This window comes from Podarcis liolepis (genome assembly GCF_965112155.1).
Source record: "Podarcis liolepis genome assembly, chromosome: 16".
Lineage (NCBI taxonomy): Eukaryota > Metazoa > Chordata > Lepidosauria > Squamata > Lacertidae > Podarcis > Podarcis liolepis.
Genome location: NC_139567.1, coordinates 43,646,268 through 43,673,828, shown reverse-complemented (window position 1 = coordinate 43,673,828; position 27,561 = coordinate 43,646,268). Strand labels below are relative to the sequence as shown.

The 27,561-nt window shown below is 52.3% G+C and overlaps 1 protein-coding gene across 29 annotated transcripts in view; it reads right to left on the bottom strand.

Annotated features, from left to right (window-relative positions):
* Window positions 1-27,561, bottom strand: part of MYO18A (myosin XVIIIA) — a 151,625-nt gene that overhangs the window by 44,878 nt on the left and 79,186 nt on the right. For 24 of the 29 annotated variants that reach the window (XM_083479692.1, XM_083479705.1, XM_083479695.1 and 21 more), the window contains 10 exons: window positions 25,915-26,107; window positions 24,310-24,396; window positions 18,318-18,459; window positions 16,882-17,041; window positions 15,489-15,675; window positions 14,314-14,551; window positions 6,602-6,711; window positions 5,807-5,872; window positions 3,491-3,619; window positions 1,608-1,751 (listed from right to left, as the gene is read on the bottom strand). In XM_083479692.1, the coding sequence (XP_083335818.1) occupies window positions 1,608-1,751; window positions 3,491-3,619; window positions 5,807-5,872; window positions 6,602-6,711; window positions 14,314-14,551; window positions 15,489-15,675; window positions 16,882-17,041; window positions 18,318-18,459; window positions 24,310-24,396; window positions 25,915-26,107 (1,456 nt within the window). The remainder of the gene's footprint in view (window positions 1-1,607; window positions 1,752-3,490; window positions 3,620-5,806; window positions 5,873-6,601; window positions 6,712-14,313; window positions 14,552-15,488; window positions 15,676-16,881; window positions 17,042-18,317; window positions 18,460-24,309; window positions 24,397-25,914; window positions 26,108-27,561) is intronic. The other 5 variants (XM_083479716.1, XM_083479690.1, XM_083479706.1 and 2 more) reach the window with 1 other exon arrangement.

Sequence of the window (27,561 nt, the reverse complement as noted above, 5' to 3'; positions counted from 1 at the left end):
TTGTTGTTTAAAATGCTTCCGATTCAGACACAGAACGGCATGCAGAAGAAGGACCTCAATTAAAGAGGATCAGGGAGCAGGTGGGGAAAAGACCTTTCCCTAAGACCCTGGGAAGCCTGTGTGTTTCATCCAAGGATAGAGACAGACCTGAGCAACAGGCCACTTGTTTATTTCATCTCCAGACAGGGAAATGAGCCGCTGTGCGTTTCTCCCTCCCAAAAGGCCTCGGGGCAACCTGAAACCTGCCCTCCACCATCTAAGCCTCATCGGAGTGTCTGCTGCCTCCTCCCTCAAGGCTCTTACAAGACGCAAGATGATGGCTTCACCACCAGACAACTTCCTTCCTCACCCGGCTCCTTTGATTTGTTTACTAACTAGCCTGGGATTAAGAGTTCTGGAGGAAGAGTCAGAAGCTTGCACACTATTTGGTGATGTTTCAGCTCATGGGTAGGCAAACTAAGGCCTGGGAGCCAGATGTGGCCCAATCGCCTTCTAAATCCAGCCCGTGGACAGTCCAGGAATCAGCATGTTTTTACAGGAGTAGAATATGCCCTTTTATTTAAAATGCATCTCTGGGTTATTTGTGGGGCATAGGAATTTGTTCATTTCCCCCAAAAAAATCTAGTCTGGCCCCCCACAAGGTCTGAGGGACAGCAGCCAGCCCCCTGCTGAAAAAAATTGCTGACCCCTGTTTTAGCTGCTCTAATGTGGAGTTGGAAAAAGAAGTCCCTGCTGCAATGATCCTCCAGTTAAATACCTGGCAAGTAGGGAAGACCTCAGATGCTTTTGGTGCTCTGCCCACTTTTGGCAGGCAAGGTAATTGCTACTAAACAGGTCAGGGTTGGGGAACCTCCAAGCCTCTGAATTTGGCCCAAGAAGTCATTCCGGGCACACCCACCTGTCAGTCACTTGATGTCACAGGATGTCAGGTGCAGAGAACCATTCTCCCTGACCGTAGTGCTACGTACCAAGATTAGAGGTAAGGGGGTTTCTTCTCTCCAATCTCGGCGTTGTCGCCAACTGAGCTCTACTCAGAGTAGACCCACTGCAAATAATGAGCTTTAGCTGTGTCTATTACCTTCAGGTCTACTCCGAGCAGGACTAGCATTAGACACAACACTTGGAGCTAAACAACACAGGGATAAGATTGGAGATTAACCTCTGTTTCCTTTGATGGTAAAAGGCAGCGGCAGGAGGAGAAGCTTATCAGTGATCTCAGTGCTGGACAGCGCCAAGATGAGAGATAAGCCTGGGCTCGCTCCCAGGCTTGAAATTTGAATCAGCGGGCATCATGCGATGCCAAGTGACCAACAGGCGGGTGGCCCCACCCACCTGCTAAAAAATGGCCCGAGGGCAGGCTAAAAACGCTTGTCCACCCCTGATGTCAGCAAAAGCAAGTCTTGCATGTAGACACAATGCCAGATGATAAACCCCTCGGAGGCAAGGGGGAAAATAAATGTAATAACAATTAACAGCCCGCCCTGAAAGCTTGGAGAGCTTCTGCCAGTCAGTGTAGGCAACACTAAGCCAGGTGGACCAATGACCTGACTCAGCATAAGGCTGCCCCCATCCCAGCTTTCCCCATCCAGCCCAGAGACGGTACGCACATCTTTGCCCCTGATCTGGTCCTCTGTGAGCTGAACTTCGATGAGAGGCCTGACGGTGGTGAAGAGTTTCCACCAGGGCCAGTTCTTCACCCCTTTGTTCTTCTTGATGTTCTTCTGCACACAGCGGATGGCCAGGTCTTGGATCTGCGTCATTTGGGGTGGGGGGGAAAGAAGAGGAGGAGAAAGAGGAGGACACCGGGTCAAGAAACCCCCCCACACACACACACACTTCCCCAATGGGGGGCCTTGGCCTGTGGGTCAGTGTGGTGCAATGGTTAGAGCATCAGACTAGGACCTGGGAGACCAGAGTTAAATTCCCCACTTGGCCACTGGGTGTGACCTTGGGCCACTTCCTGCCTCTCTCAACCTCGCCTACCTCGCAGGGTTGGTGTGGGGTTTAAAGGAGGAGTAGGGAGAACTGCATATGCCACCTGGAGCTCCTTGGAGAAAGAGGTGGGATACAAAATGCAATAAAATACAAAACAAATGGAAAGCCTAAGGCGAGGGTGCATGTGGGGGTGTTCCTGAACTCTTCTGCGAGACTACACATCGGGGAGAGAGGAGAATCTGCAGGCAAGAAAGGGAGTTACGCTTTCCCATCTTAAAATTAGTCATCATTCCATCTCCTTTATTACTGTTTCCCGCTGGCAAAGCAGCCACCCCCCCAACCCCGGCCATAAAGCCTAATCTTGCCGAAAACATTGGGCCCGCTTGGCCGTCTCGTTTATGCACTCGGTAATAAGCGGAGGAGCTGACACAGCTCTTTAATCTGCACGCTAACGGCCTCTGCCCGCCCTGCCGCTGCAAAGAGCTCCCCCGCCCACCCCCAAGCAAAACAGGGAAGCTCGGTCGTGGAGCTGCTTGCTTTGCGAGCAGAAGGACCCTGGTTCAACCCTGGGGGGAAAGACTCTCTGCCTGAAACTCTGGCGAGCTGCTGCCAGTCAGTGTAGGCAACACTGAGCTAGATGAAGCTGGCTGCAAGATTATGGCAACTTCGCATTTAAATCAGCTCTTTATTCAGAACCATGAGGACTGGAATCTTTCTTTCTTTTTAAGGGGAAGGGCTGCAGCCAAGGGGTAGAGCTATCTGCTCTGCATGCAGAAGGCCCCGGGTGCAATTCCTGGCAGCATATTCTGGGAATGGGGCGAGGCTAGGAACCTCCTTCCTGCATGAAAGTCCAGACAGCCACTGCTGCCAGTCAGTGGAGGCAATCCTGAACTGGATGAACACATGCGTGTGATTCAGCATAAGGAAGTTTCTGATGTTCCTACGCTCCACACCATCCCAACCCGACGGAGAGAGACAAACTTGCCCCTCTGTTCTAGAGCCCCTGCAGGATTCCTTCCCCACGCCCAGGACTCCCTTCCCATGCCTGGAAGAAGGTGAACTTGCCCTCCTCATCTTCTCCTAGGGATGGAGGGGACCCTCACAGCCGCCCCCTAATGTCATGAGAGACCTCTCCCCCCACAAACATACACACACAGATATAAAAAGGCACGTGTGCACCCATACAGAGAGAGGGAAAGAAAAAGAGAGAGAGAGAGAGACTCCGTACCTGCTAGAGGATTAAAGATCCATCTTCCCTAAACTTGGGGAGTTCCCAGCTGTGCTCTGTGCAGAGCTTGCAATCCTGGGCCTCTGCCCAGTGCCTGTGGGAGGCACAGCTGCCCATTTTAGGCCAAGCAAGGAGGCCGCCAGCAGGAGACGTAAACGCAAGAGGGGTGGCAAGAGCAGGATGGGGGGGAGTGTGTGTGTGTGTGTGTGTGTGTGTGTGTAAGAGAGAGAGACAGACAGAGACATGGAGACAGGCTGACACTAATTCCCCTTCCTCCCCCCCCTCCTGGACTTCAAAGGACTCCCCCTGCCCCCACCCCCAGAATACCTTTCTCTTCTTGAAGTGCTGGCGTGCAAGGAAGCCCCGACAGGCCGCCTGGAAAAGCGTGATGTTTCTGCTCATCTGCTTATCCCGCTGCTCCTCCAGCTTGGGCAGTGTCCCTGCCCGGAAAAACACCTTTTCAAGGGGGGTGGGGGAGAAGATGGAGGGAGAAAGGGGGAAGGTTAATTCAAAGCACTCTGTTCAAAACCATGAGGCCTAGAATCTTTTTAGGGGAAGAGCTGCAGCAGTAGTAGAGCTACCTGCTTGGCCCGCAGAAGGTCCCAGGTTCAAGTCCCAGTGGCATCTCCAGGTCGGGCTGCAAGAGATCACTGCCTGGAATGCCAGAAAGCCACTGCTGCCAGTCTGGGCAGACAATGCTGAGCTAGGTGGGCTGTTGGCCAATGGACCCATCTGGTCCATGATCCTGTTCTCACAGTGGCCAACCAGACACCCTTAATGAGAAACTCAGAAGCAGGATCTAAGCACAACAGCACTCTCCATGGGCAAAGAACTTACATTACTGGGTTGTTATTGTGTATGCATTGCCTAAACACCATGCTCTGGGTTAGGGCAGGGTATTTAATTATATAGCGATATGTTGTTGTTATACAGTGGTACCTCTGGTTGTGAACGGGATCCGTTCTGGAGGCCTGTTCGCAACATGAAAAGAGCGCAACCCGCAGTGGTGCGCCTGCACACGTGTGGGTTGCAATTTGCCACTTCTGCGCATGCTGCGGCATCATTTTGCGCGTCTGTGCATGCGCAGTGGCGAAACCCGGAAGTAACCCTTTCCGCGGAGTACTTCCGGGTCGCCGCAGGACATAACCTGAAAGAACGTAACATGAAGCGGACATAACATGAGGTATGAGTGTATATTGAAAGAATTCAACAAATAATTTAAAAAACAAAACAACAACAGGAGGGCAGAGGAGATCACTTCTCCCCTCCTGTGGCTCCCAGTGACCAGTATTGAGTATTCAGAGGCATCACTGTGTCTGACCATGGAGGCAGAGTGTGGCCACGGACCCTGCAAGTTCTGCGGAGGGGGATCTGGGAGCTAACTGCCCAGCGAGTTGCTGCCCAGCTTCTGCTCTGAGCAGCACCAGAGGCTAATTTCACTTTGGAGCTTTCGAAAGGGGGTGGGGAAGGAAGGCAGGGAAGTACGTGCCCAGCTCAGCCAAGCCTGCCCTCCGCTCACTTTGAATCCACAGGCTCCCGGAGCGTGCTGAATTGTTGTGACAAACCTTCGCTTCCTCCTCCCCTCCCACGCCGGGCAAGTCTGTCCCCTCGCATTAGCCAGCGGTGAGGCAGCCGGCAGTGGCACGGCTCTGACCGAGTTCCAGGAGGAAGAGAGGCCCCTCTCCGATGAACCAAAAGCAGGCCAGAAACTGGTGCTGCAGCAGCAGCTGCGTCCTCTGCCCTGTGACACTGGTGGCTCCTGTCCAGTGAGGTACCCAGCCACACACACACACACACACACAGCTCAGTCCTAAGGGCAAGTCATGCCAGTCTGTGCATATTCTAGAAGGGGGGAAGCCAGAGAATGAAGCTCCCAACCATCTGCATTTCTGTTTGCAAAAAAGATAAACGTTTCTAGGCCCAGTCATTTATTTATTTATTACCCGCCCTTCACTGTAAGGTCCTGGGGTTTTTTTACAGCATGAAAAACAACATTGAAAACAATTTACAGCAACTTGCAACCATACAAACAAGGCGAGTCCTAAAAACATGCACCTCATGTGTCAAATGCCAGGGGAAAGAGGGGCGTATTCAGGATTTGCCAAAAGCTGTATAAGGAAGGTGCCAGATGCAACTCTGTGAGGAGGGCGCTCCACAGCTTAGGGGCTGCCACAGAGAAGGCCCTCTCCGCCTGGGCCACCACCACCCAAGCTTCTGAGGGCAAAGGCACTGCCAAATGCTTGCTGCAGTTTGGACAAGCTGAAGCTTACGAGTCATCTTCAAGGGCAGCCCCACATAGAGTATGTTGCAGTAGTCTAGCCTGGAAGTTACCAGGGCATGGGGTAGGCCGACAAAGTCATGCTCCAGCACCCAGTCCTTTCGACTCAGCCTTTAAGGCTTGTTCCAGACAAGCCAAGTTCACCTGCCCTACACTTCTCTGCAGGCTCTGAGCATCAACTGATTCTAGGGCCTTGCAAAGAAGTGTGCCTTTGCCCACACAATCGGATTTCTCCAGACACCCCTTCCCAACCCTCCCACCTGGAGGGGACACAGTCCACCGTTCACAGCCTGGCTACAGACCCTTCCCCAGCCCCCCTCCCCCCCGAGTGAGGAGAGAGGCCCCTCCCTGAAGGTTGGTCTTACCCGGCTCAGGCCCATGTGGAAGCTGCTCTTCTCCAGTTCCAGCGACTCCAGGAGCTCCTCCACAGCCTAGGAAAGGGGGGGAGAGAAAGGCGCATCAAGCACCAGCAACCACATTAGCAGAGGGCATGCTGGGAAGTGCAGCCAATAACTGGAGACCAGCTGCAGAGTGCCAGCTTTCCATGCAGCTCAAGGGCAGCTCCAGGTGTGGCTGGCAGAGGCTGCTAACCGAAACCCAGTGGAGCCCTCTGCCAGTGTGGACAACACTGGTCTGGATAGCCTAACAGTCTGGTTTTATAGAAGACAGTTTTCTGTTTTGGTTTGGTTCTTGTTTCCATTATGTATTTTGTGTTTTTATATTCTATTTTTATTTTGTGAACTGCCCTGAGATCTACGGATGAAGGGCGGTATACAAATTTCATTAAAAATAATAATTTCGTAAAAATTGTATGTTGCTTTTGTTAAAAAACAACAACCGATTAAACGGGCAAATTTTTTTGGTTATGATATACAGACAGAGCAGTGGGAACATATGTGGACTAAGAGGTTTAAATTTACATTGGGTTATGGTCTTAAAGGGAACTTCATAAAATGATGTACTCCTGGGAATCTATTTAGAATGTATATTGGTGTTTCAAGTGTTTGCTGGAAGGCAGCTTCCGATGTAGCTGCGCTGCTCCCCACGCCTAGACAGGCCGCACAGGACCCTGTTAGTACCCAAAGAGTTCTGGGCCCGTTTCCTGACTGTCCATTGCACATGCAGCCACCCCCCCTTCTCAGCTTCAATAGCCTACATACCCGCCTCTCATCTGTGACGATGTAATTGCGCCCGTGCTTCTTGGTCAGGTGAGGGGCCAGGACGTCAAAGCGCCGCCGGAACTCCGCAAAGACCATGTGGTCGGGGTAGCCTGTGGGGAGCGGCACAGAAGCAGAGAGGGGCATTAATGGAGCAGGTCTGGAATGGGGAGAAGAGCACGGGGCGGGGGAAATGATACTAGAACTCAGGGTCCTCCAGTGGAGAGGAATGTATGAAGATCCGGGACTATACAAAATAAACGTCTCCCCATAGTGCATTGTTAACCTATGGAACTCCCTCCCACAGGAGGCAGTGACGGCAACCAACATGGATGAGAAGATTAGAGAAATTCACAGAGGAGTGGCTTCTAGCAGTAGGAAGAAGACAGATGCTCACAAACAGAGGACGAAGATGACAGCATGCTGTTTGCATCTAATAGCTAGTAGACTAAGGTAAACTGCTTCTGTACATAGAGGCCCCACTATACGAATTCATGGCTGTCGGCTGTAGGTTAATCATACAAGTTTTAAAAGTACATACAGGTTTCAAAAACAGCAACTTCTCTGAAGCACAGAATAATATTCTGTTTGTGATGTGTTTGTGTGTCACAGCCGGCATCGTCTTAGAACACATCAATACATCTTTATTTATCCAGGTTTTATGGCCAATTGTTTTATGAAGTTTTTATTCTGCTGGTTTTAACTGCTGTCTGTATTATCTTACTATTTTGTTCTCAATTTTCTCTCTGGGCTCCCTTTGGAGATATTTGCATGCCATCTACTGCCCAATTATAAGTTTTGTTTTTCAAGCACAAACATGAAAAGAAGCAACAGGAATTCTCTGCCAAAAGATTCTCTTGTGGCTTCTTCAAAGACTTTGATACATACCACCAGCTTCTTTTTTTAAAAAAATGTGTTAAAACATCACAAAATTAGAAATACGGAAAAGCCAACACTTAAAAAAAATGGTTAAATGTTGTTGCCCTGCTAATAACCATATCAACGGGAAACAACAAGCCTCCCCATCTTTCATGAAGATGCACAAAAGGAACTACAACTTCAGCACAACGCAAGAAAACAAAGCCACAGGGATTTTCTGCCGAAAACATTCTCCTGCGGCTTTTGGAAAAAAGGCTTTTTCAAATATCTGAAGGGCTGTCACATGGAAGATGCAGCAAGCTTGTTTTCTGCTGCTCCAGAGGGTACGACCCGAACCGACGGGAGTCAAATTATCAATGGCTTCTAGCCATGATGACGATGCGCTGCCTCCACAGCTAGAGGCAACGATGCTTCCAAGTGCCAGTCGCTGGAGATTGCGGGAGGGCAGAGGGCTCATGCGAGGGTTGACCACAGGCCTCTGGCTGGCCGCTGTGAGAGAAGGAGGAGGAAGCGCCACTCGGTGGGCCTGATCCAGAAGGGTCTCACGTTCTTAAAGGAGATTCCAACTGAAATGCAGGAGGAATTTCCTGATGGCAAGAGCCACCCGACAGCGGAAAGGGCTCCCTTGGAAAGTGGTGGGCTCTCGTTCACTGGAGGTGGTCATCTGTTCAGGAATTTTAAACTATTCCTCCTGCACTGCATGGGGTTGGACTAGATGACCCCTGGAGTTCCCCCTCCCAGCTCTACAATTCTATGATTCATTGGAGATTTTTGAAGAGAGGGCAGATGGCCACCTGTCCGGGATTTTCGCGTTGCGGTTTCTGCATTGCAGGAGGGTTATACTAGGTGAGGTCCTTTCCAACTTGACAATTCTATCATTCTAGTATACAGAGAGAGAGAGAGAGAGCACACACACACACACACACAGAGAGAGAGAGAGAGAGAGATGCACAGAGGAGAAAACAGGCATCACGCAAACTCTTCTGCATTGCAGGGGGCTGGAGTAGATGACCCTTGGAGTTCCCCTCCCATCTCTACAATTCCATGATTCTGTGGCTTTAGTAAACACTCGGCAGCCTACAGCGCAAACCAGAATGCACGTCTCCATATTTAAAAAGGAACGTATATGCCCCTGGCAGCACCAAGTGCCGAGGGTAAAACACAAACACACACCGACACGAAGGAAGGAGCTAGGTGACCAGGCCTTTGCTTGCTAACTTCCCTGCAGCTCCCATTCAACCCAAAACCAGTAGACTGACAGAGGATTGGTCCGCCCCACACTCAAATTCCAAATATGGCCATGAGGAGGGAGAGGAGGCTCCCCCTGGCAGGGAAAAACTTGGCTGGCATGCTGAGATCAGCCAGGGAGTCATTTGAGACACAGAGCAGGAGAACGACCCACCCCTCCCCAAAGGCCTCACTATAAGACGGCGCTCAGCGTGTCAATTGCCATCTTTGGTTGTGCAGCAGCTCTCTGGAATGGGGGGAGAAGCTTCAGCCCGCAAGGTGCGGCGGCGTTTGATGACATGCAACACCCCCAGAACTGAGCCTTGCAGGAGGCAACCGTCCAGGGGTGCAGAGCTTGTTTAGAAACAGAACGACGTTCGCAAGTGACACCTCAGCAAACTTCTCATCTCGCAGTTAAGAGTCTAAACACTGGATTAGGGCTCGGATCTCCAGGGGAGATAAAAGCTTGAGTGCGCAAGAAAAACAGAGGGTTCCCCAGAAGTGGGGAGGGAAGAGCAATGGGAAGCTGCCTTGCACTAGGCCAGATGTGTTCATCTAAGCTCTGTGTTGCCTACTCTGACCAGCAGTGGCTCTCCAGGGGAGCGCAGGGAGAGGGGCCTTCTCTGTCACTTGTAGCCTGATCCTTTTATAAAGCCAGGGAGGCTTCTGGGTGCAAAGAATTTGCTGCCCCCCCCAAGCTACGGACCGGGGCAGCTGGTGCCCATTGGGGCAGGTGGGGCAAGAGGCAGGGAGAACTCATGCTAGTTTTGTCCCCATCCTCCCTGCTGACTTCCACAAAGGGCAATGCAGAGACTTTGGAGGAAGAAGCTGACAAGCAGTTCCATCTTCTGGGTTGGTTGTAAGGCAGATGGGGCTGGGGGCTGGCTGAGGGTAGCCTAGGGTTGAATGCCTCAGTTGCCCAAATGGATCAGCCCCCACTGCTACTTCCCTTTGGCTTTTTTGGTGGTCCTGTCTCTGAGAATACGGGAGGCTGGATCAGATGCCCTTTGCCATCTCTTCCTAGTCTCTGCCAGCACACAGTTGGTTGGCATTTGTCTGCCTTGGGAGGCAATGGAGGAGTGGAGTCAAACTGTCGGAAGGTTACAGCATCTGCTGTGGCTGTAGAGGCCCATACAGGAGAGAAATGTTCTGTTGCAGCTGGGGCAGAGGAAGGTGCCCGGTTGTGCCGCTGCAGATGCAGTAAGTTTTAAAACTACAGTGGTACCTCAGTTTAAGAACAGCCCTGTTTACGAACTACAGTGGTACCTCGGGTTAAGAACTTAATTTGTTCCAGAGGTCCGTTCTAAACCTGAAACTGTTCTTAACCTGAAGCACCACTTTAGCTAATGCTGCTGCGCGATTTCTGTTCTCATCCTGTAGCAAAGTTGTTAACCCAAGGTAATATTTCTGGGTTAGCAGAGTCTGTAACCTGAAGCGTATGTAACCCGAGGTACAGTGGGGCCTCGCAAGACGAAATTAATTCGTTCCGCAAGTCTCTTCGTCTTGCGGTTTTTTCGTCTTGCGATGCACGGTTTCCCATAGGAATGCATTGAAAATCAATTAATGCGTTCCTAGGGAAACCGCCTTCAGACCAGGTCCAGGGACAGTCTGTCCCCGGACCTCTTCTGAAGGCTGGGGGGGGGGGGGACAAGGGCTTTTCTTCCCACCCCCAGCATTTTAAAAAACCCTGGGACAGCGGAGGACTTCTCCGCTGTCCGGGGCGATCTTAAAATGCTGGCGGGCGGCATTTTAAAATCGCCCCGGACAGCGGAGGACTTCTCCGCTGTCCGGGGCGATTTAAAAGCCCCTGGGAAGGCAGGCAGGGGGGACAAAGACTTTCGCCCCCTGCCCGCCTTCAGAAGGTGTTCCCGCCCCCCGCCCCACTTCGGAACAGCTTTCCGAAGTGGGGCGGCTGGGGCAGGTGTCCCCGCCCCCCCGCCCCCCCGCCCCACTTTGGAACAGCTTTCCGAAGTGGGGCGGCTGGGGCAGGTGTCCCCGCCCCCCCTCCCCACTTCGGAACAGCTTTCCGAAGTGGGGCGGCTGGGGCGGGTGTCCCCGCCCCCCATCCCCACTTCGGAACAGCTTTCCGAAGTGGGGCGGCTGGGGCGGGTGTCCCCGCCCCCCCGCCCCACTTCGGAACAGCTTTCCGAAGTGGGGCGGCTGGGGCGGGTGTCCCCGCCCCACTTCGGAACAGCTTTCCGAAGTGGGGCGGCTGGGGCGGGTGTCCCCGCCCCCCCTCCCCACTTCGGAACAGCTTTCCGAAGAGGGGGCGGCTGGGGCGGGTGTCCCCGCCCCCCCTCCCCACTTCGGGACAGCTTTCCGAAGTGGGGCGGCTGGGGCAGGTGTCCCCGCCCCCCCTTCGGAACAGTGTTTTAAAATGCTGGGGGTCGGGAGCGAAGCGCTGCCGACCCCCAGCATTTTAAAACCTTCCCGGGACACGGGGAGATTTTTAAATGCTGGGGGTCGGCAGCGCTTCGCTCCCGACCCCCAGCATTTTAAAACCTTCCCGGGACACAGGGAGATTTTTAAATGCTGGGGGTCGGCAGCGCTTCGCTCCCGACCCCCAGCATTTTAAAATCTCCCCGGGACAGGGGGAGATTTTAAAATGCTGGGGTTCGGCAGCGAACGCTTCGCTCCCGCCCGCCAGCATTTTAAGATCGCCCGGGGCAGGCGGGGGGGAAGGCAGGCGGGGGGAGCAAAGACTTTTGCCCCCCCGCCGGCCTTCAGAAGAGGTCCTCTTCTGAAGGCCGGCTGTGGGCGAAAGTCTTTGCTCCCGACCGCCAGCATTTCCCTATGGGCTTTCGTCTTGCGATGCAAGCCCATAGGGAAATTCGTCTTGCGAAGCGCCTCCAAAACAGAAAACCCTTTCGTCTTGCGGGTTTTCCATCTTGCGAGGCATTCGTCTTGCGGGGTACCACTGTACCACTGTATTGGATTTATGAAGTCCGCAAAACCGGAAGTAGTGTCCCGGTTTGCGAACTTTACCTCGGTCTAAGAATGGAAACCAAATGGTGGAAGGGCACCAGCGGCGGGAGGCCTTTATTAGGGAATGCACGCCTCGGTTTAAGAACAGTTTCAGTTTAAGAACGGACTGTATATTGTTTACCAGAGTCAAAGCTATGTGCAAAGATTCCTACCCCCCCCACCCCCCAAAAAACTCCCTTCATCTCATGGAGTGGGGGATGAGCTATGGCCTAATCTCTCATTGCAGCAGACAGACAGGAGCTACGCTCCAGACTGGTAGAGGCTCTGCAGGGAGATTCTGCAACGCATCACTGACGCAATGAAAGTGTCAATAGTGGTAGGTGTGCATTCCGCATTCTGCTTTATTAGTAGCTCTGCAACGTTTCTCCAGTGCTATTGGCATCTGGAGGGACGCTCACACAACTATTGTGCAACAGAAAATAAGCCGGTGCACTTTGGGCATTAAATGTCACAGGATTCCAGCAGGAAGGTTCAGGGTGAGTGTATGAAGCAGTATGGATGCCCCCAAAAGCCTGCAGGCACAAACACTACTGAAAGCGGGATAGTGGATAATTGCCCCGATACCATCATGAACGTAAATCAACCTGAATGCACCATTCTGAAAGACACCAGGAAGGGCCCAGGGTTGTTGCTGTTATTGCTATGATGATGATGATTATCATGTTAATGGCCTGTCCTTCGCCATAAGGCCCCATGGCAAGATACAGCATTAAAGCACAGTATTAAAAACCAATTACAAACAATTTACAATTATAAAGATAAGATGGGTCCTAAAAGCATACACCTCAAGTGCCAAAAGTCAGGGTAAAGAGGTAAATCAGGGTAAATCTCTTCAGCAATTTCCAGAAGCTGCGCAATGGTGTCAGGGCACTTCTGTGGGGAGGAAGCCCCACAGCTGAGGAGCCACCACAGAAAAGGCCCTTTCCCCCTGGGCCACCCCCCTCCAAGCCTCGGAGCATGAAGGAAATACCCTTCCACAGATCTCAGCACCCAAGAGGGTCTGTAGGGCTGAAAGAATGATGGTTAAGCCCTACAGTACCATTGCGTTTGGACCAAGCCCTCTGAGGAAAGCCTGCAATGAAAGCGGAGGGCTGCCCCATAGCTCCCCATCCCTCCTCCCCTGCACAGCGAGTCCCTCCTTGTTGAAAAGGGGTCCAACCACACTGCTTTCCCCCTCCTCCCGGCTTGGGACGCGGCACGTGCCCACCTGCACCCCCACCAGCAGGCAGCGGGAACTAGAATGGATTCAGCTTATTGACTGTATACGGATTGCAATTAAATTTATGGGCAGAGATAGCGATGTTGATTCTTCAGGTCTTAATTAATCATCAGCATCATCGACCAGAGCAGCAGAGCCCCCTCCCCTCTCCCACCAGGCCATTGATCTTGGGCGCTGCGCACAAACATTGATCTTGCTTCAGAGCACTAACAACCTGGTTTTGAAATAATAAACACCAATTCCCCCACACATCTTTCGGAAGGCTGAGTACAGGAGGGCGCTTGTTCTGGGGTCTTCCCAAGGAGCAGGGGGGGAGGGGGACATGGATGGAAGCTGCCACTAGAGGTTTGAGGAGCAGGGAGGCAGGAAGAATAGACTACTAGCCACAGTTCAGAGGCAAGGAAAGCCGTGTTTGTCAGGGCTGCAGGTTTGAAAAAGCATTTCTTTTCCAGGTGCCAAAGAACAGTTCTGCTTCCCTGTACTCCTTGCAAATCACACATTTATTTGCATTGCCCTCACCTGTGCCCTCACGCAGTCAAACCTGATTGGCTATGGAGCATCATCCAGTTTACTACATGGTCCCTGACTAATAAGAGGAAGAAACTGCAACAGCGGGCGTTGAATCAGATGGAAAAAGGAGACGACCCACAGATTTCCAAGTGCTTCTCAGGAGACAAGTCCAACTGAATGCTGGAAGTGGAGAACTTTCAGGTGAGCCCCAGGTATTCTCCTTCTGCCTTCCTAATCCAAACACATGAGCATGTGGCCTGCTGCGTCTTCAAATCTCCCCCAGTGCAAGGCACAGATGAATGAACTGCCCTGCAGCCCCAACAGGATGAGACTTCAGGGTATCCAGGGGGTGAAACTCACAAGAATTTCCACTTGTGCAAAGGGGCTCCCCTTCTCCCCTGTATGCCCTGCGCCCTCCCCAAACAGCTCCAGAGAGTAGGGAAAACCTCTAGAAGAGATTGAGGGGGGACACGGCAGAGAGGAGAAGGGGGGAAATCCTGTGGCACAAGTAGAACATAATCAGAGCCTACTGCATCAGGCGACTGCCCCACCTAGCCCAGCATCCTGTTCTCACAGTGGCCAGCCAGATGCCCCAATCAGAGAAATACTCAAGCAGGATTCAAGCACAAGAGCCCTCTCCCTGTCGGCTGTTTCCAGGGACTGGTGTTCAGAAGCATGGCTGCCTCTGACTATGGAGGCAGTGGATGGCCATCCTGGCCAGGAGCTATTCATACCCTGCTCTTCCTTGCCCTGATGCGATGTTCACTTAGCACTCCATTGGATACAACCCAGGGGCTTCATTACAGGCGGGGGGCAGAGCGACGCCTCCTGCTCCCACAGCACATGCCTGCAGGTGATCACAACACAACTGCTCCGGAGGGGGCAGGGTACCAACCTTGGCGGTACATCCGAAGGGCATCGAGGAGCCGGGAGCCCCGGATCTGGGCCCTCAGGAGGGGTATGTCCAGCTGCATGAGGCCGGCCTCGCAGTGCTCCCCGTGGAGGTCCAGCTCGCTGGTGCTCACTCTCCGCGTGCACAGCCCTCTGGAGTCCCCACTCCAGCTGTCCGCCTTGGGCAGGAAACAATGCACAAAGTGGAGCTTGGACTTCTTGAGGGTGTCGATCAGCGCGTCCTGAAGGGAAGGGGGGGAGAATTAGTTGAGGGCATCTGGGATGGGATGGATCAGCCCTCTCTGCAGACCCCAGGGTCCAGCTAAAGGGATCTGCAGAGGGCCGTGAGTGTGCTTGTGTGTGCTCTGAGTAGCCTGATCTGCTGTGGCAGGTCAGGTGGCAATCATGCCAAACTCAGCCAACCAGTAAGGGGGCAACTGCATCAGCTCTGCTGTGACAGGCCAGCTCCATCAGTCCTCCTCTCCCTCTACTGTCGCCCAGAAGCACCCATTCCAGCAAACTTCCTCAGAGGGAGAGATAAGAAGCAGAAGGTTCGTTCCATCAGCTCTTGCCAAAAGCCCAGCTCCATCAGGCGCCTCCGGCCCCTGTACTGTGCCTGTTGGTCATTATAGGAACTATAGCTTAGAAATTGATGCTTGAGTTTTCATTTTCATTTCCTTCATCCCTCCCTCTTTCCCCTTGCGTATCATGCTTTTTAGACTGTAAGCCTGCAGGGGCAGGGACCGTCTTGTTTTACCTGGCTGCATGTAAGCTGCTCTGAGAGCCATTTTGGCTGAAGAGCAGGATACCAATGATCTAAGTAAGTAAATAAACGACAAGCACAAGTGCTTGCAAAGGCAGAGGGAAGGCCCTTTTGATCCCACGCTAGGAAAGGGACATCTCCTCTGCCAATGCAGCTGCTGAGCCCCCTCCTAGGAACAGATGCTTCCGTGGGACTGGGCTGCCTCAAAACAAACAGGGGGTCAGATACTGAGGCAAGCAGGCCCTGCAGGGAAGAAGTGATCCCCGCCAGCCTCTCCTGAAAAGGCTCGTCTTCGTTCTTGCAGCATTTTCAAGGCCAGCTCGGTCCTGGGTCACACTAAAAACCTCGCAGTGCTTCCTTCTGGGCACACACAGAACGGCACCTGCTCAGCCACAGGACCAGCTACGGGGACTCACCACTTGCAGCTTGATCTGGATGCAGACCGACTTCTTCTTCACGGCTGCCACGCCCGTGGTGAAGGTCTTCCGCATGCTTGTGGCCCTGCGCAAAGCCAGCTGAGAGCCTCCTTCCAGGCCAGCGATGGACCCAGACAGCACCATTCCTGTCCCAGCTCGGCCTGCGAAGAGGCTGCTGATTATTTTCCTGAGGAAGAGGGCAGAAGAGGGAATCAACACCACGGCCAGATGGAGGAGTGGACACAACAGCAGCGGCAGCTAGCGGCCCAACTCCCTTCAAGGCTGTTGGGATGAAGCTGCTTTGGGGAAGGGGACTCCAGGCTGCGCCGATTGTCCTTCCAACCAGCAGAGGGAGCACTAGATAATCAGGGACACCCCCGCTTCAGGTTAGGTGAGGAAAGGAAAGGGAAATAAGACCTTTTCTGGGGATAGAGAGGGGCAAGAGTAGCTTGGGGCCAGCATCTTCATGAAGATACCAGCATGGGGTTAAACACATACTCAGACATGCGATGATGAATGAAACAAGCACTTCTTCTTAGACTGGGACAGACTCCCTACCTGAAACCCAGCCACTGTCAGTCCATGTGGACAATACTGAGCCAAATAGACCAAAGTAAATGATTCAGCAAAGGGCAGCTTCCTATACAGTGGTACCTCTGGAAATGCACACCTCCGGTTGCATATCCTTCAGGATGCAAATGCAGCAAACCCGGAAGCATTTTTCTGAGTTTCGCCGCACGTGCATGCACAGAAGCGGTCCCTCCGGTTGCGGAAACCTCAGGATCTCGGAACAGATCCCGTCCGCAACTGGAGAAACCACTGTATTCATCAGCATGACAACACCTTGCTTTATTTTTAGGATAAGGCCAGAGTTGAGCAGCAGAGCCCCTGCACTGTAAGCGTAAGGTCCCAAGTTCAATCCAAGGCATCTCCAGGTAGAGCTGGCAGAGAGCCCTACCTGAAATTCAGGAGAGCTGCTGCCTAAACCTAACCCCCAACCCCAACTCTAACCGGTCAGGACAATACTGAACTAGATGGATCAAGCGCACTTTCCTATGTTCCTAAGAGGCACAGACATACAGCATCCTGCTTCCCCAGTGGACAGGTGTGTTAAACAAAACAGAGATTTGGCTTTGCCATAACTGCAACCCTTTCATATCTGATTTGGGGAGGAGAGAGAAAGCACTACTGTCTCATAACAAATGTAACTGATCTGTAGAAAAGACTTTACAAGCTGAAAAATGAGACAATGCACATACTTTTGTAAACCAAGAAAATCTTTAATAAAAACTATTATATATATATATTAAGGGTGAGAGGAGGGAAGGAGGAAGGGAGAGGAGGGCTGACACAGAGAGAGCAAAGGAGAGAGGATAATGTGCTTGCAACTTACTTCTGAGACTCCTGCAGGAGAGTCAAAGTGTTCTGGGATGCAGGATTCTGCCTGACATAGTTCAGCCAGCCCGTGGTGTCATATTCCACCCAGTTGGTGCCATAGCTGTGCCCCAGAAAGAAGTGCCGTGGCCTACTGCTTCGGAGCAGCGGGTTGTGCCCTGCAAAGAGAGAAGGCAAGGCACAAACTGTCAAGCAGACTGCTCCTCACTCACATCTGGCCTGCTTGGGTATGCCCAAAATCAGACACTGCTGTAGGTCCAGGACTCAGAGAGGGCTCTACCCAACGCCCCACACTAAATGTAGGCTTAAGGGCGCCTGCTTCAGACTAGGTGGGGGTGGTTGTTTTTTTGTGGGTGCCCTCTGCATTATTATTAATTTGATTTATTACCCACCCTTCACCCTAAGGTCCCAGGGTGAAGTGACAACAATTTACAACATGGCATGAAAACCAGTTTTAAAACAAACTGCATGGCAATGTGGCAACAACAGGGCAGTGGTGGTGGATTTATACTGGGCTGTCTGCACATCATTCCTCTTTTGTTAGTTGTTCTGTGATGCTTCCCCAATGTGACGGCGTAATTGCTGCCTAGAGAGGCATTTGCACAACTATGGAGCATCAAAAGCTGACAATGAAAAATAAACCAGCACATTTGTGAATTAAAAGTTGCCGTATTTCAGCAGGAAGTTACAGGGCTGAAACAAAGCAGTGCGTCCATCCCAAAGCTTTCCAATTCTATGATTCACAGGAGCAAAGAGAATTATAAACGGGATGGCATAGTACTGCTTTGATGCCACCAGGAGCACAAATAACCATGAATGCACGATAAAAGGGGCATCTGGAGGGGCTCCAAAAGAAAACAGTACCTAAGAAGAGCCTGCTGGGTCAGGCCAAGGGCCCATCTAGTCCATCCCCCTCTTCTCACAGGGGCCAATCAGTTGTCCCAATAGGAAACCCACAAGCAGGACTGAGCACAAGACCCCTCTCCCCTCCTGTGGTTTCCAGCAACTGGGATTCAGAAGGATCACTGCCTCTAACTGTGGAGGCAGAGCAGAGCCATCCTGGCTAGCAGCCACTGAGAGCCTCCTCCTCCTCCATGAACTTGTCCCATCCTCTTCTAATGCCATCCAGGTTGGTGGCCACTGATGTCTCCTAGTAGGAGCAGGTTCCATAGTTCAACTATGCAATGCATGAAGAAGGACTTTGTTTTACCTGTCCTGAATCTTCCTACTTTTGAAGGGGAGCGGGGGGTGCTCATATGGAAGAAGGCATTTCCTGAGACAGTCAGCAGAATTTCCTCCCTTTACAGCCCTTGTTTTAAATTATTTTTCATAGAATCATAACACTGTAGAATTGGAAGGGACTCCAAGGGTCATCTAGTCCAATCCCCTGCGATGCAGGGATCACAGCTAAGGCCAGCCCTCCTTGCGCCTCACCTTTCTTGTCTCCGTCCTGTGGGCCATAGTAGGTGAACAGCCGCTCCAGCAAAGTGTCCTCGTTGCCTCCGGGCTGCAGCGACTCCTCCTCCAGCAACCACAGCAGGCCGCGGGCCTCGTCGGTCCGGGCCAGGGTGCGGACCTGCAGGTAGGAGCCGCCCAAGACCCCACACTGTGTTATTAGGGTCTGTAACCTCCACCAAGAAAGCTGGGTATGGTAGGACAGGGAGGGAGGCAAGGGGGCGGGGGGGGCAACTTGCCCAAGAGGGGCTGCCCCATTCCTGGGGGCAGCACTGCGTACTGCTTGCCATGTGTGTGTGCACACACACACACGCGCGCGCACACACACACACACACACACACACCCTGGGTATCCTCCTCCCTCTGCGTAAGCTGCACACATCGCCACAAGCCTGCCTGGGAAAGCCCAGCCCTAGGAGCAATGAAGTGGTGAAAGCCGGGGGCAGGCGGGGGCAGCCTTGCGCTCGGCTCCAGCTTTAAAAACAAATACTTTGCCCAGGAAGAATCAATACTTAATACCAGAGACAGGAGAAACACACATTGTCTAGTAAAATGTTCCCACACAAGACGTTTACTCGGTAGAAATTCAATCTGGAGGCTTAAGCAGCAAAATTACTCCCCGCAACTCAGCGGGGAGCAATTGGAGGAGCAGCTGCTCTCAACACACACACACACACACACACACACACACAGGCTTCAGTGCTGCAGCAGCTGCCACCCTTGGTACCTGAAGTTGCCAAACTCAGGAGAAAGGGGGAAGGGCCATCGCTTAGTGAGAGGGGGGCCCTGCTTGGCATGCAGGATCCCAGGTTCAACCCGTGATGGGTGGAAATGTCCCCCTGCCTGAAACCCTGGAGAGACATAGCAGATACGACTGAGCTACAAGGACTGGTGGTCTGATTGAGCATAAGGTAACGTCCTATGTTCGGGACGCGGGTGGCGCTGTGGGTTAAACCACAGAGCCTAGGGCTTGCCGATCAGAAGGTTGGCGGTTCAAATCCCCGCGATGGGGTGAGCTCCTGTTCTCGGTCCCAACTCCTGCCAACCTAGCAGTTCGAAAGCACATCAAGTGCAAGTAGATAACTAGGTACCGCTCCGGCAGGAAGGTAAACGGCATTTCCGTGTGCTGCTCTGGTTCGCCAGAAGTGGCTTAGTCCTGCTGGCCACACGACCTGGAAGCTGTACGCCGGCTCCCTCAGCCAGTAAAACAAGATGAGCGCTGCAACCCCAGAGTCGTCTGCAACTGGACCTAATGGTCAGGGGTCCCTTTACTATCTATGTTCATAAGAAGAGCCTGCTGGATCAGGCCAAACGGGGACCACCAGGTCCAGCACCTTGTTCTCACAGGCCTCAAAGGGAAGCCTGCAAGCAGGACCCGGGCGCAAAGCACTCTCCGCTGCTGTAGTTTCCAACAATTGGTATTCAGAAGCATTGCTGTCCCCATTCATGGAGGCAGAGCACAGCCATCATGGCTAGTACCCATTGATACCTTTCCCCTCCAAGAATCTGTGGGGTCCTCTTTCAAAGCCATCCAAGTCAGTGGCCATCACTGCCCCCGTTGCAGCAAGCAGTATAGCTTGACTACGAGCTGCACAAAGGACTTTCTCTTATCTGTCTATTTCAGTTCCTAAAGCAGAATCTAGATGGCAAAGCATCGCATCCCAATTAAGAATATCCATGCATTCTGATTTTGTTTTTAAGAAGGGGTGGGTGGGGAGAATCTCTGAACAGGAGCTGGCAGTGGCAATTCAGGACGGCCCTCCTGGGAATTGCAAGGCACAAGCGCGGAAATTTCTGAGCCAGGCATGGACCTCGGCATCCCGAGATGCTTTGGTTTTTAATTGAAAGGGGAGAGGCGGAGAGATCTCTCGCCTCCGTGGCTGATGAGTTAAGACTGGCGGGTGGAAGGAGGGAGGGAAGGAGAGAATGGGCAGTTCTTAGTGAAATCCCAGGTGCTGGCAGAGAAACCAGCAGAACTTTTGGTTTGAAGAGGCATAGAGTTGTCATGCTCTGCACTGCTTATATTCCACCCCTAAGAGAGGGAGGGAGAGAGGGGGAGGTTGTGCCTTAAAGAAGGAGTGGGCAGAGGAGAGATCAGGATCTACTGGTTTGTCTCTGGGCAATCTGCAGTAGCTCTCTCTCTCTTGCCGGCTCCTGGCATATAAAACAGGATACTATTCCTGAGCCAGGCCCATGAGTCAGATCATTGGTCCATCCAGTTCACTACTGTCTATAATAATAATAACATCTGGCAATAACCTATTAAACATTAAAAGCTTCCCTAAACAGGGCTGCCTTCAGATGTCTTCTAAAATTCTGGCAGTTGTTTTTCTCTTTGACATCGGGTGGGAGGGCGTTCCACAGGGCGGGTGCCACTACCGAGAAGGCCTTCTGCCTGGTTCCCTGTAACTTGGCTTCTCGCAGCGAGGGAACTGCCAAAAGGCCCTTGGCGCTGGACCTCAGTGTCCGGGCAGAACGATGGTGGCTCTCCAAGGTTTCAGAACCCAGCTAGAGATGACGAGGATTAAACCTGGGATCTGCTGCATGCAAAGCAGGAGCCTTGCCGGACACGCTGGCGTCCCTCCTCCAAACCAAGGGCTGACTGAAGTAGGAGCAGAGGAAGCTGCCTTCTACTGAGCCAGGCCATGGATCCACCTTGCTTGGCTCTGTCTACAATGACTGGCAGCAACTCAGCCCTACCAGGAGATGCCACTGGGGACTGGACTGGGCCCGGGTGCCTTTGACGAGGGAGCCTGTGCAGCTCTGCTGTCGAGTTTTGTTGCTGCATGTTGGGCTCTTTCATCCCCGTCCACAGCAAGGAGCGGCCATCCCTCTTCCAGACCGCCTCACGCTGATCTATTTCAATTGCCAATATCACTGTTGCCGTTTTCAATAATTTTAGTGTTCAGTGATTTGCAAGTAGCAGGGTTTGTGTGTTTTCAACTTAATGATTTATTTGTTTTTTTCAAAAAAATTATCTCTCGAGCTTGCCAGGAGTGCTTAGGGACCAAGAATGGTAGGAAATCAATTTGGAAATAATAATAATAATAATAAGGATCTGAGCAGTGGGAGAAGGAAGGCGGGTCTGTGACCCCAGCCCTCCTGGGAGAGTCATGGTGGGGTGGTTTCAAAAGCAGCCCCACCTTTTGCAAGCGTGCGTGGAAAGCTCCATTGTTTGCAAGTAACTCACGGGCAAGAGGATAAGTGAAGTGGGGGGAGACATCCCTCCCGGCCTCCTAATGCGGCACAAACTGACGAAATTCATCAGCCACACTGCTGTGTGCTAACAGGCCCCTCCATTAGGATGACAAGCAGCAGCAGGGACTTTCAAGCCTCGCCGCCTCCCCACTCCTTTATTGGCTCAGATGCAAACGGAAAAGGAAAATTATGGGCGCACGGGACAAACGGGAGAGCAACAGCGGCTTCCTTCGCTTCCGCTGCTCCCCACCCGACAAAGCTCCCTCCTCAGGTCGCTGGAGAGGGAGGGAGACCCTGCAGACGTTGCTGAGCCGGAAGACCCATTGCGTTGTCTATGTTTCATTGTTGTAAGCTGCTTTGACACCTACATGGTGAAAAGCAGAATACCGATTTCAAATAACACCAAAGCAAAATCCGCAAGAGCCCATAAGGAGCCTGCTGGGTCAGGCCAAAGGGGGCCCATCGAGTCCCCAGACCCCATAAAATCTCTCTTCCATCCTAAAGGCCAGTGTGGGGAGAAGAAGACCAGTAACACACCCTGACGCCAGGAGAGGGGGCTTCCAAAGCTCCGCCGGAGAGCAGCTGCAAAAGGCACCAGGTTCAGATCCTGAGACGTCACATTGAAAGGATCCAAGCAGAAGGCATTGGGGAGCTGCTGCCAGTCAAAGCGGACAATGCTGGGCTAGACTGACAGCCTGACCTTGCATAAGGCAGCTGCCCATGACCCCAAATCAGATGCCTGGTGTGCTTAACGTTGGAACAGTTCCAATCACATAAGGGGGGATGCTTCCCCACACCCTCTCAGTGAAAGCAGGGAGGCCCTCCCCTCATGTACCACTTGCTACACACACACACACACACACAGCCATTCTCCTTAAATGCTTTTGCCCCACACCAAAGTTGCTTTCAGTCACAGGAGCTTGGCTGCTGAGAAATGCACTTGGGGAGAGAAACTGCAGAGGGTAAGTGGAAAAGGGGGAGCAATGGGGTAGGTTCTGCGCCTCTCACACCCATGCACCCATTCCACGGTGAAATCCATCCTCCCCATGCGTGACGCCTGCACTGCAACTCCCCAGCCCTCCTCTCTCTCACACAAACACAGAGTTCATAGCCCCCCTTCATCCAGTCAGATCTGCCTAGATCAGAGCGAAGCCCTAACTAACCCTGACAGCCGTCTCCCTACCTGGAGCCAGCGCTTTCTCCTCGTTAGCGTTGGCTAATTGGAAGGATAAATGCTCTGCCAAGGTTGTAGCTCCCAGTCAGGAAGCCGGTTCCCTCAGTGGCAGCTGTCAGGCTAGGAGGTTTGAAATGCACCCCACCCCCTTTCTCGCCCTCCCCGTCGTCCCCTCCACAACATGCTCTGGGCGCAGCACCCTTTGGCTAACAGCAGGGAAAACGAGGGCGTGGATCCATGCTGGGGAAGGCACTGAAAGGGTCCATGGAATGACCCGGTTGTCCCTACTGGACAAAGCCTTGCAAGCAGACCTCTGGGGTCACCAGGAGTGAAGCACCCCAGAAGGTGACCAAACCCCCACCTAGTCCGACTCCAGAAGCAGGACCAGCCACCTCAACCACCACTCCTGGTTGAAACTGCATGCTGCAAGCTGAGAAGCTGCAGGGAAGGGTGTTATAGCAGAACGATGGCTCCCGAAGGCTCAAGTTAGGGGAGCCAAGATCACGGGTCAAGGTCTCAAGACAGCTACGCAGTGTCTCCATGCAGGAAATATGCAGGGTGAAAGGAAAGCTGGAGGGTTGTTGCCACCATGCCCAGCTCCTGGACGCCCTGGCTGCTTTCGTGCCCAGGAGGCAGGACTAGACAGGGCTTTGGTCTGACCCAGCAAGGCAAGGCTTGGTTTCTTTAGCACAGACTGCAAGGGAACCCATTGGAAGCCTCCAAACCAAGCAGCAGAAACCACCTGCATCCCACTGTCAAGCCAGTCAGGCTGGCACGAGTTCCTTCTGGCCTTGAGGATAAGGCCACGTTCACACCACACATTGAAAGCACATGGAATTCTGGGAACTGTAGTAAGAATGTAAGTGCAGTCTAGTGGATCAGGCTCATGCCCCATCAAGTCCAGTGTCCTGCTCTCACACTGGCCAACCAGGTGCCTGAAGGAAACCTGCAAGCGAGACCCAAGTGCAGGAACACTCTCCCCTCCTGCGGCTTCCAGCAACCGGCGTTCAGAAGGGTTTGCCTCCAAGTAGTTTAGTCCTTGCAGAGCAACAATTCCTAGCATCCTTTGCAAACTACAGTTTCCAGGATTCTTGCGACGGGGCGCTTTAAAACGGTGTGGAATTGATCTAAATCCTCTCGTCCACCCACTCACATGCTTCCATTTGTTTCTGCCCCGGGTTTCCCTGAAGCTGTGCCCAGACTGCTCAAGCCTTACCTTTTACACATCCCAGGTCTGAGAGGCATGCTTGCAAGGGACATATCCCAGTCCAAAATTGAGCAAAGAAAGAGAAAGAGCTCTCTCTCGCACACACACACACACACTCACTGGATGGCTGTGTTATGGGAGAGAGGAAGCCTCTGTGGCTCAGACTGCAGGCAGGAAGTTGTCTTGAACCCCACCACCTGCATGCATCCGCCCCGCCCAGCAGCATCACAAAAAAGAACCACCTGCAGCCAAGCAGCTGCCCTGTTTGAGGGCAGGCAGAGGACCAGATGCAGGGAGAGGGGGCAGGAGGAGGGGTGGAGCAGGAACGGGCAGCGGCGGCAGCGGCAGGGGTGGCAGCCATCCCCCGTGAAGAGCCCTCACATGCAGCTTACCAGTGCCTGGTGGGACGCTTGGTCTACTGTGGCTATAGACCCAGATGTATTAGGCTCTAAGGCATCTAAGGAAAGGTCTATGTTTTCCTAGAGAAGGACGGACAGAGGAGGCGTGATTAGTGGCCCGTGGGGCTACAGATTACAGTTAAAAAGGCAATCAGAGACAGAGAAAGAAAGAGAGGAGGGGACTGGTTGGCGGATGTGGAGAGAAGTGGTCAGTGCATTAGTTGGAACAGAATCTATGGGGGCAAAGTCACACACACAGCAGGGGGTTCCCTGGATAGCCCTGTGGTGTGTGAGCACCACCCCTTCTCCCACCCCCACCAAATCCTGTTGCCTAAAGAGCTGGTGCCAGACTGGCAATCCATGCACTGTGGGCAGGGCAGGGGAGAAGGAATCTCCTTGTGTGTTGGAGGAGGGGGTTGTCAATATCGTCACCGCCCCCCAGCAACCCACCCTGTGCACAATGCACGGCTTGTCCAGCAGCAACAGCACCTGGCATCCTGCATAAATGTTTTTAAACAATTAAATTAAAAGGAAGTTCCAGATTCTGAAGGACAGCCAAGAGAAACTTTGAGAGACATCAACCCTGATCCCACCACCATCACCAACCCCAAGCCATGCCACTCAAACAAACTCCGGATTTAATCCAGGTGTCTGAAAGGACAGCTCAGGGGCCCAGAATAACAAAAAAAAAAACAAACAAACCCCAAAACAGTTTGGTTTTGCCTCTGTAAAAAAAAAAAGGTCACGTTCAGACTGCAATATTTCCTGGATTCCTGGGTCTCAGAAATGCAACTGGCTAGTCTCCCCTGCAGGGTGGCATTTCTGATTTTGGCCACTCCTTGTGCTGTGCTAGCTGTTCTCTTGCAGTGCACAAATTTGGGAGAACAGCTGCGTCCTGCACCCCAACATCACCACAGAAGAGAAGGGTGCAGGGTTGAGGTTTTGCAGCCAGATGCAGAAAGCATTCTACTGCGTTAATGCAGGCCAAAGGTTTAAGGAAACGTGTGGGGAAACTTTGGCCCTCCAGAGGCTGCTGAACCACAGCTCCCATCATCCCTTGCTGGAGCTGATGGGAGTTGTAGTTCAGCTACACCTGGAGTGCCACAGGCTTCCCACACCTGGTTGAGGGGACGGGAGAGGAGTCACAGTATTATAAAATCGTAGAGTTGGGTGGGAACCCGCCCCCCCCAAGAAATCATCTTATCCAACCCCCTGCAATGCAGCAGTCACAGCTAAAGAATTTCTGACAGATGGCCATCCGACCTCAAGGGGGCAAGAGGGAGAGAGGGAGGCAACTCATGAAAACCCCTGCTCCTAGGAGGTGGCAGATCAGATGCTACTGATTAGGGTTAATAAGAGGGGGGATCTAAAATGAGCCTCCTCCCTCGCTGGTTTCAATCAGCAGCTGAATTAGGGTCTCAATTAGAAGGTGGCGCAGAAAAGAGATTAAGCCAGATGATAGATGGGGGGGGTATCTCGGCACAGTACCTGGTTGCCCCACCCTTTCCACCTGAGAACTGACTCAGGCACTGCCTGCTGCTTTAGCGTTAGGGACTGGGGTGGGAGCTACGAGCTCCTTTCCCCCAAACCAGACGATACCTCCTTGTATCTCTCCAGCTCCTGCACGAAAGTGCGCTCGTGGAAGAGGGTCTGCAGCCGCTCCTGGGCATAGTTGTGGCACAGCTCTTCGAAAGTGGCCCCGCGGCTCTGGCCAGCCATCTCGGGGTTCTGGAAGCCGGGGGTGTCCACAATCATCATGGAACACAAGGACCGCTGGCTGGACTTGAGGGCCCTCAGCAGACAAAGGGGGGGAAAGTGCGGTTAGAGGATTCTTTTTCTTGCAGGGTAGAGAGGGTTTTAAGCCCCCAAGTATTACAAATGCAGGGATTAGCACTGGTCTCCACAGCCCTGGACTGGCCAGCAGTATGGCTGCAAATGTACCATACATTTAAAGGACTGGACTGATCCAGAAGGGCTCTTAACAGATTAGCCCCAGAGAAAGAAGTGCTCCTTTCCAGAGACTCCTAATTCAGACTTTGCTTCTTCATATGCAGCTGTGACCTCTGCTGCCTTCGCAAAAAAAGGAAGCCACCCCAATTCCGTGATTTCTGGGGCTGCTTAGAGATCTGCGCTGGTTGCTGATCTGCTACCATGCCAAAAGTTCAAAGTGCTGCTATTAGTATATTAAACCCATAACTGGGGACCAGTTTACCCTGGATGTGCCCACTCAACTGCTTTGATCAGCGAAACTATCACTGCTACAGGTGCCAGACAATACCTGTTCTGCATTTTTAAGAACCCAATTGCAGCACCTACACTTTGCAATTCCCTGCCTATCGATATAAGTAACTGCCTTCGCTGTACTCTTTGCAGTGCCTGCTAAGAACATTCCTGTTTTGCCAAGCCTGTCAAGGTGCTCAGAAAGGTAATGTGCATTTTAACCCGTTTTAGTATTTTAACTTTCTGTATGTCTTCCAGCTGTTGTTTATGAAAGGGATGGATGGATGACCCTTTGGGTCTCTTCCAACTCTACAATTCCAGGATTCAACTTGGTGGCCACGTAATGCTGGCTAGCTGGGCCAGCCTAAGGAACAGGGGGCCCTGCTGCCCTCGGCTCTGCAGAAGCAGCCTTGCAAAGCAGGGATGGAGAAGTTCTGTTAGAAGGGGGGAAAGCTTTTCCTCTCCTCGTTAGCTCAGCTAATGCACTTGGGGTCTGAAAAGGTCGGGCGCATTGATGGAGCTTGCTAAGGATTAGCCAACAGGAGGGGGAAAGAAAGAGGAGGAGGAGGAGGAGGGTTTTCTTAACTTGGGTGAAGCCAGGGATGGGTGAATCTGGCCATTTTGGTTTATCCTTTTTTTTACAGCCTAATGTTCTGTTCTCCACATTGGTTTGCAATTTATTTAAGGGCCCCATGAAAAGTCATCAAGCATTTTAGTGCGGGTTTCTCCTAACACACACATTTCTGTATGCAGCTTCCTTTAACGTTCACGCTTTCGCAAAGCCATTTCCCCATATGTAATGCGTTTTTGCATGTTCTTTTCACTTACATATGCATTTTTTATTTTTTTATTTCACAACATTTATAAGCCGCTTGATGGTAAAGGAAAAAAGTATCTCAAAACCATTTACAAAAACAATAAAACTGTCTGTTAAAAAACAGTTTAAAACAACTATTTGAAACTGTTTAAAAATAAATAAATCAACTATAAGCTAAAAACCAGATGACATGACAACATAGTCTGGAC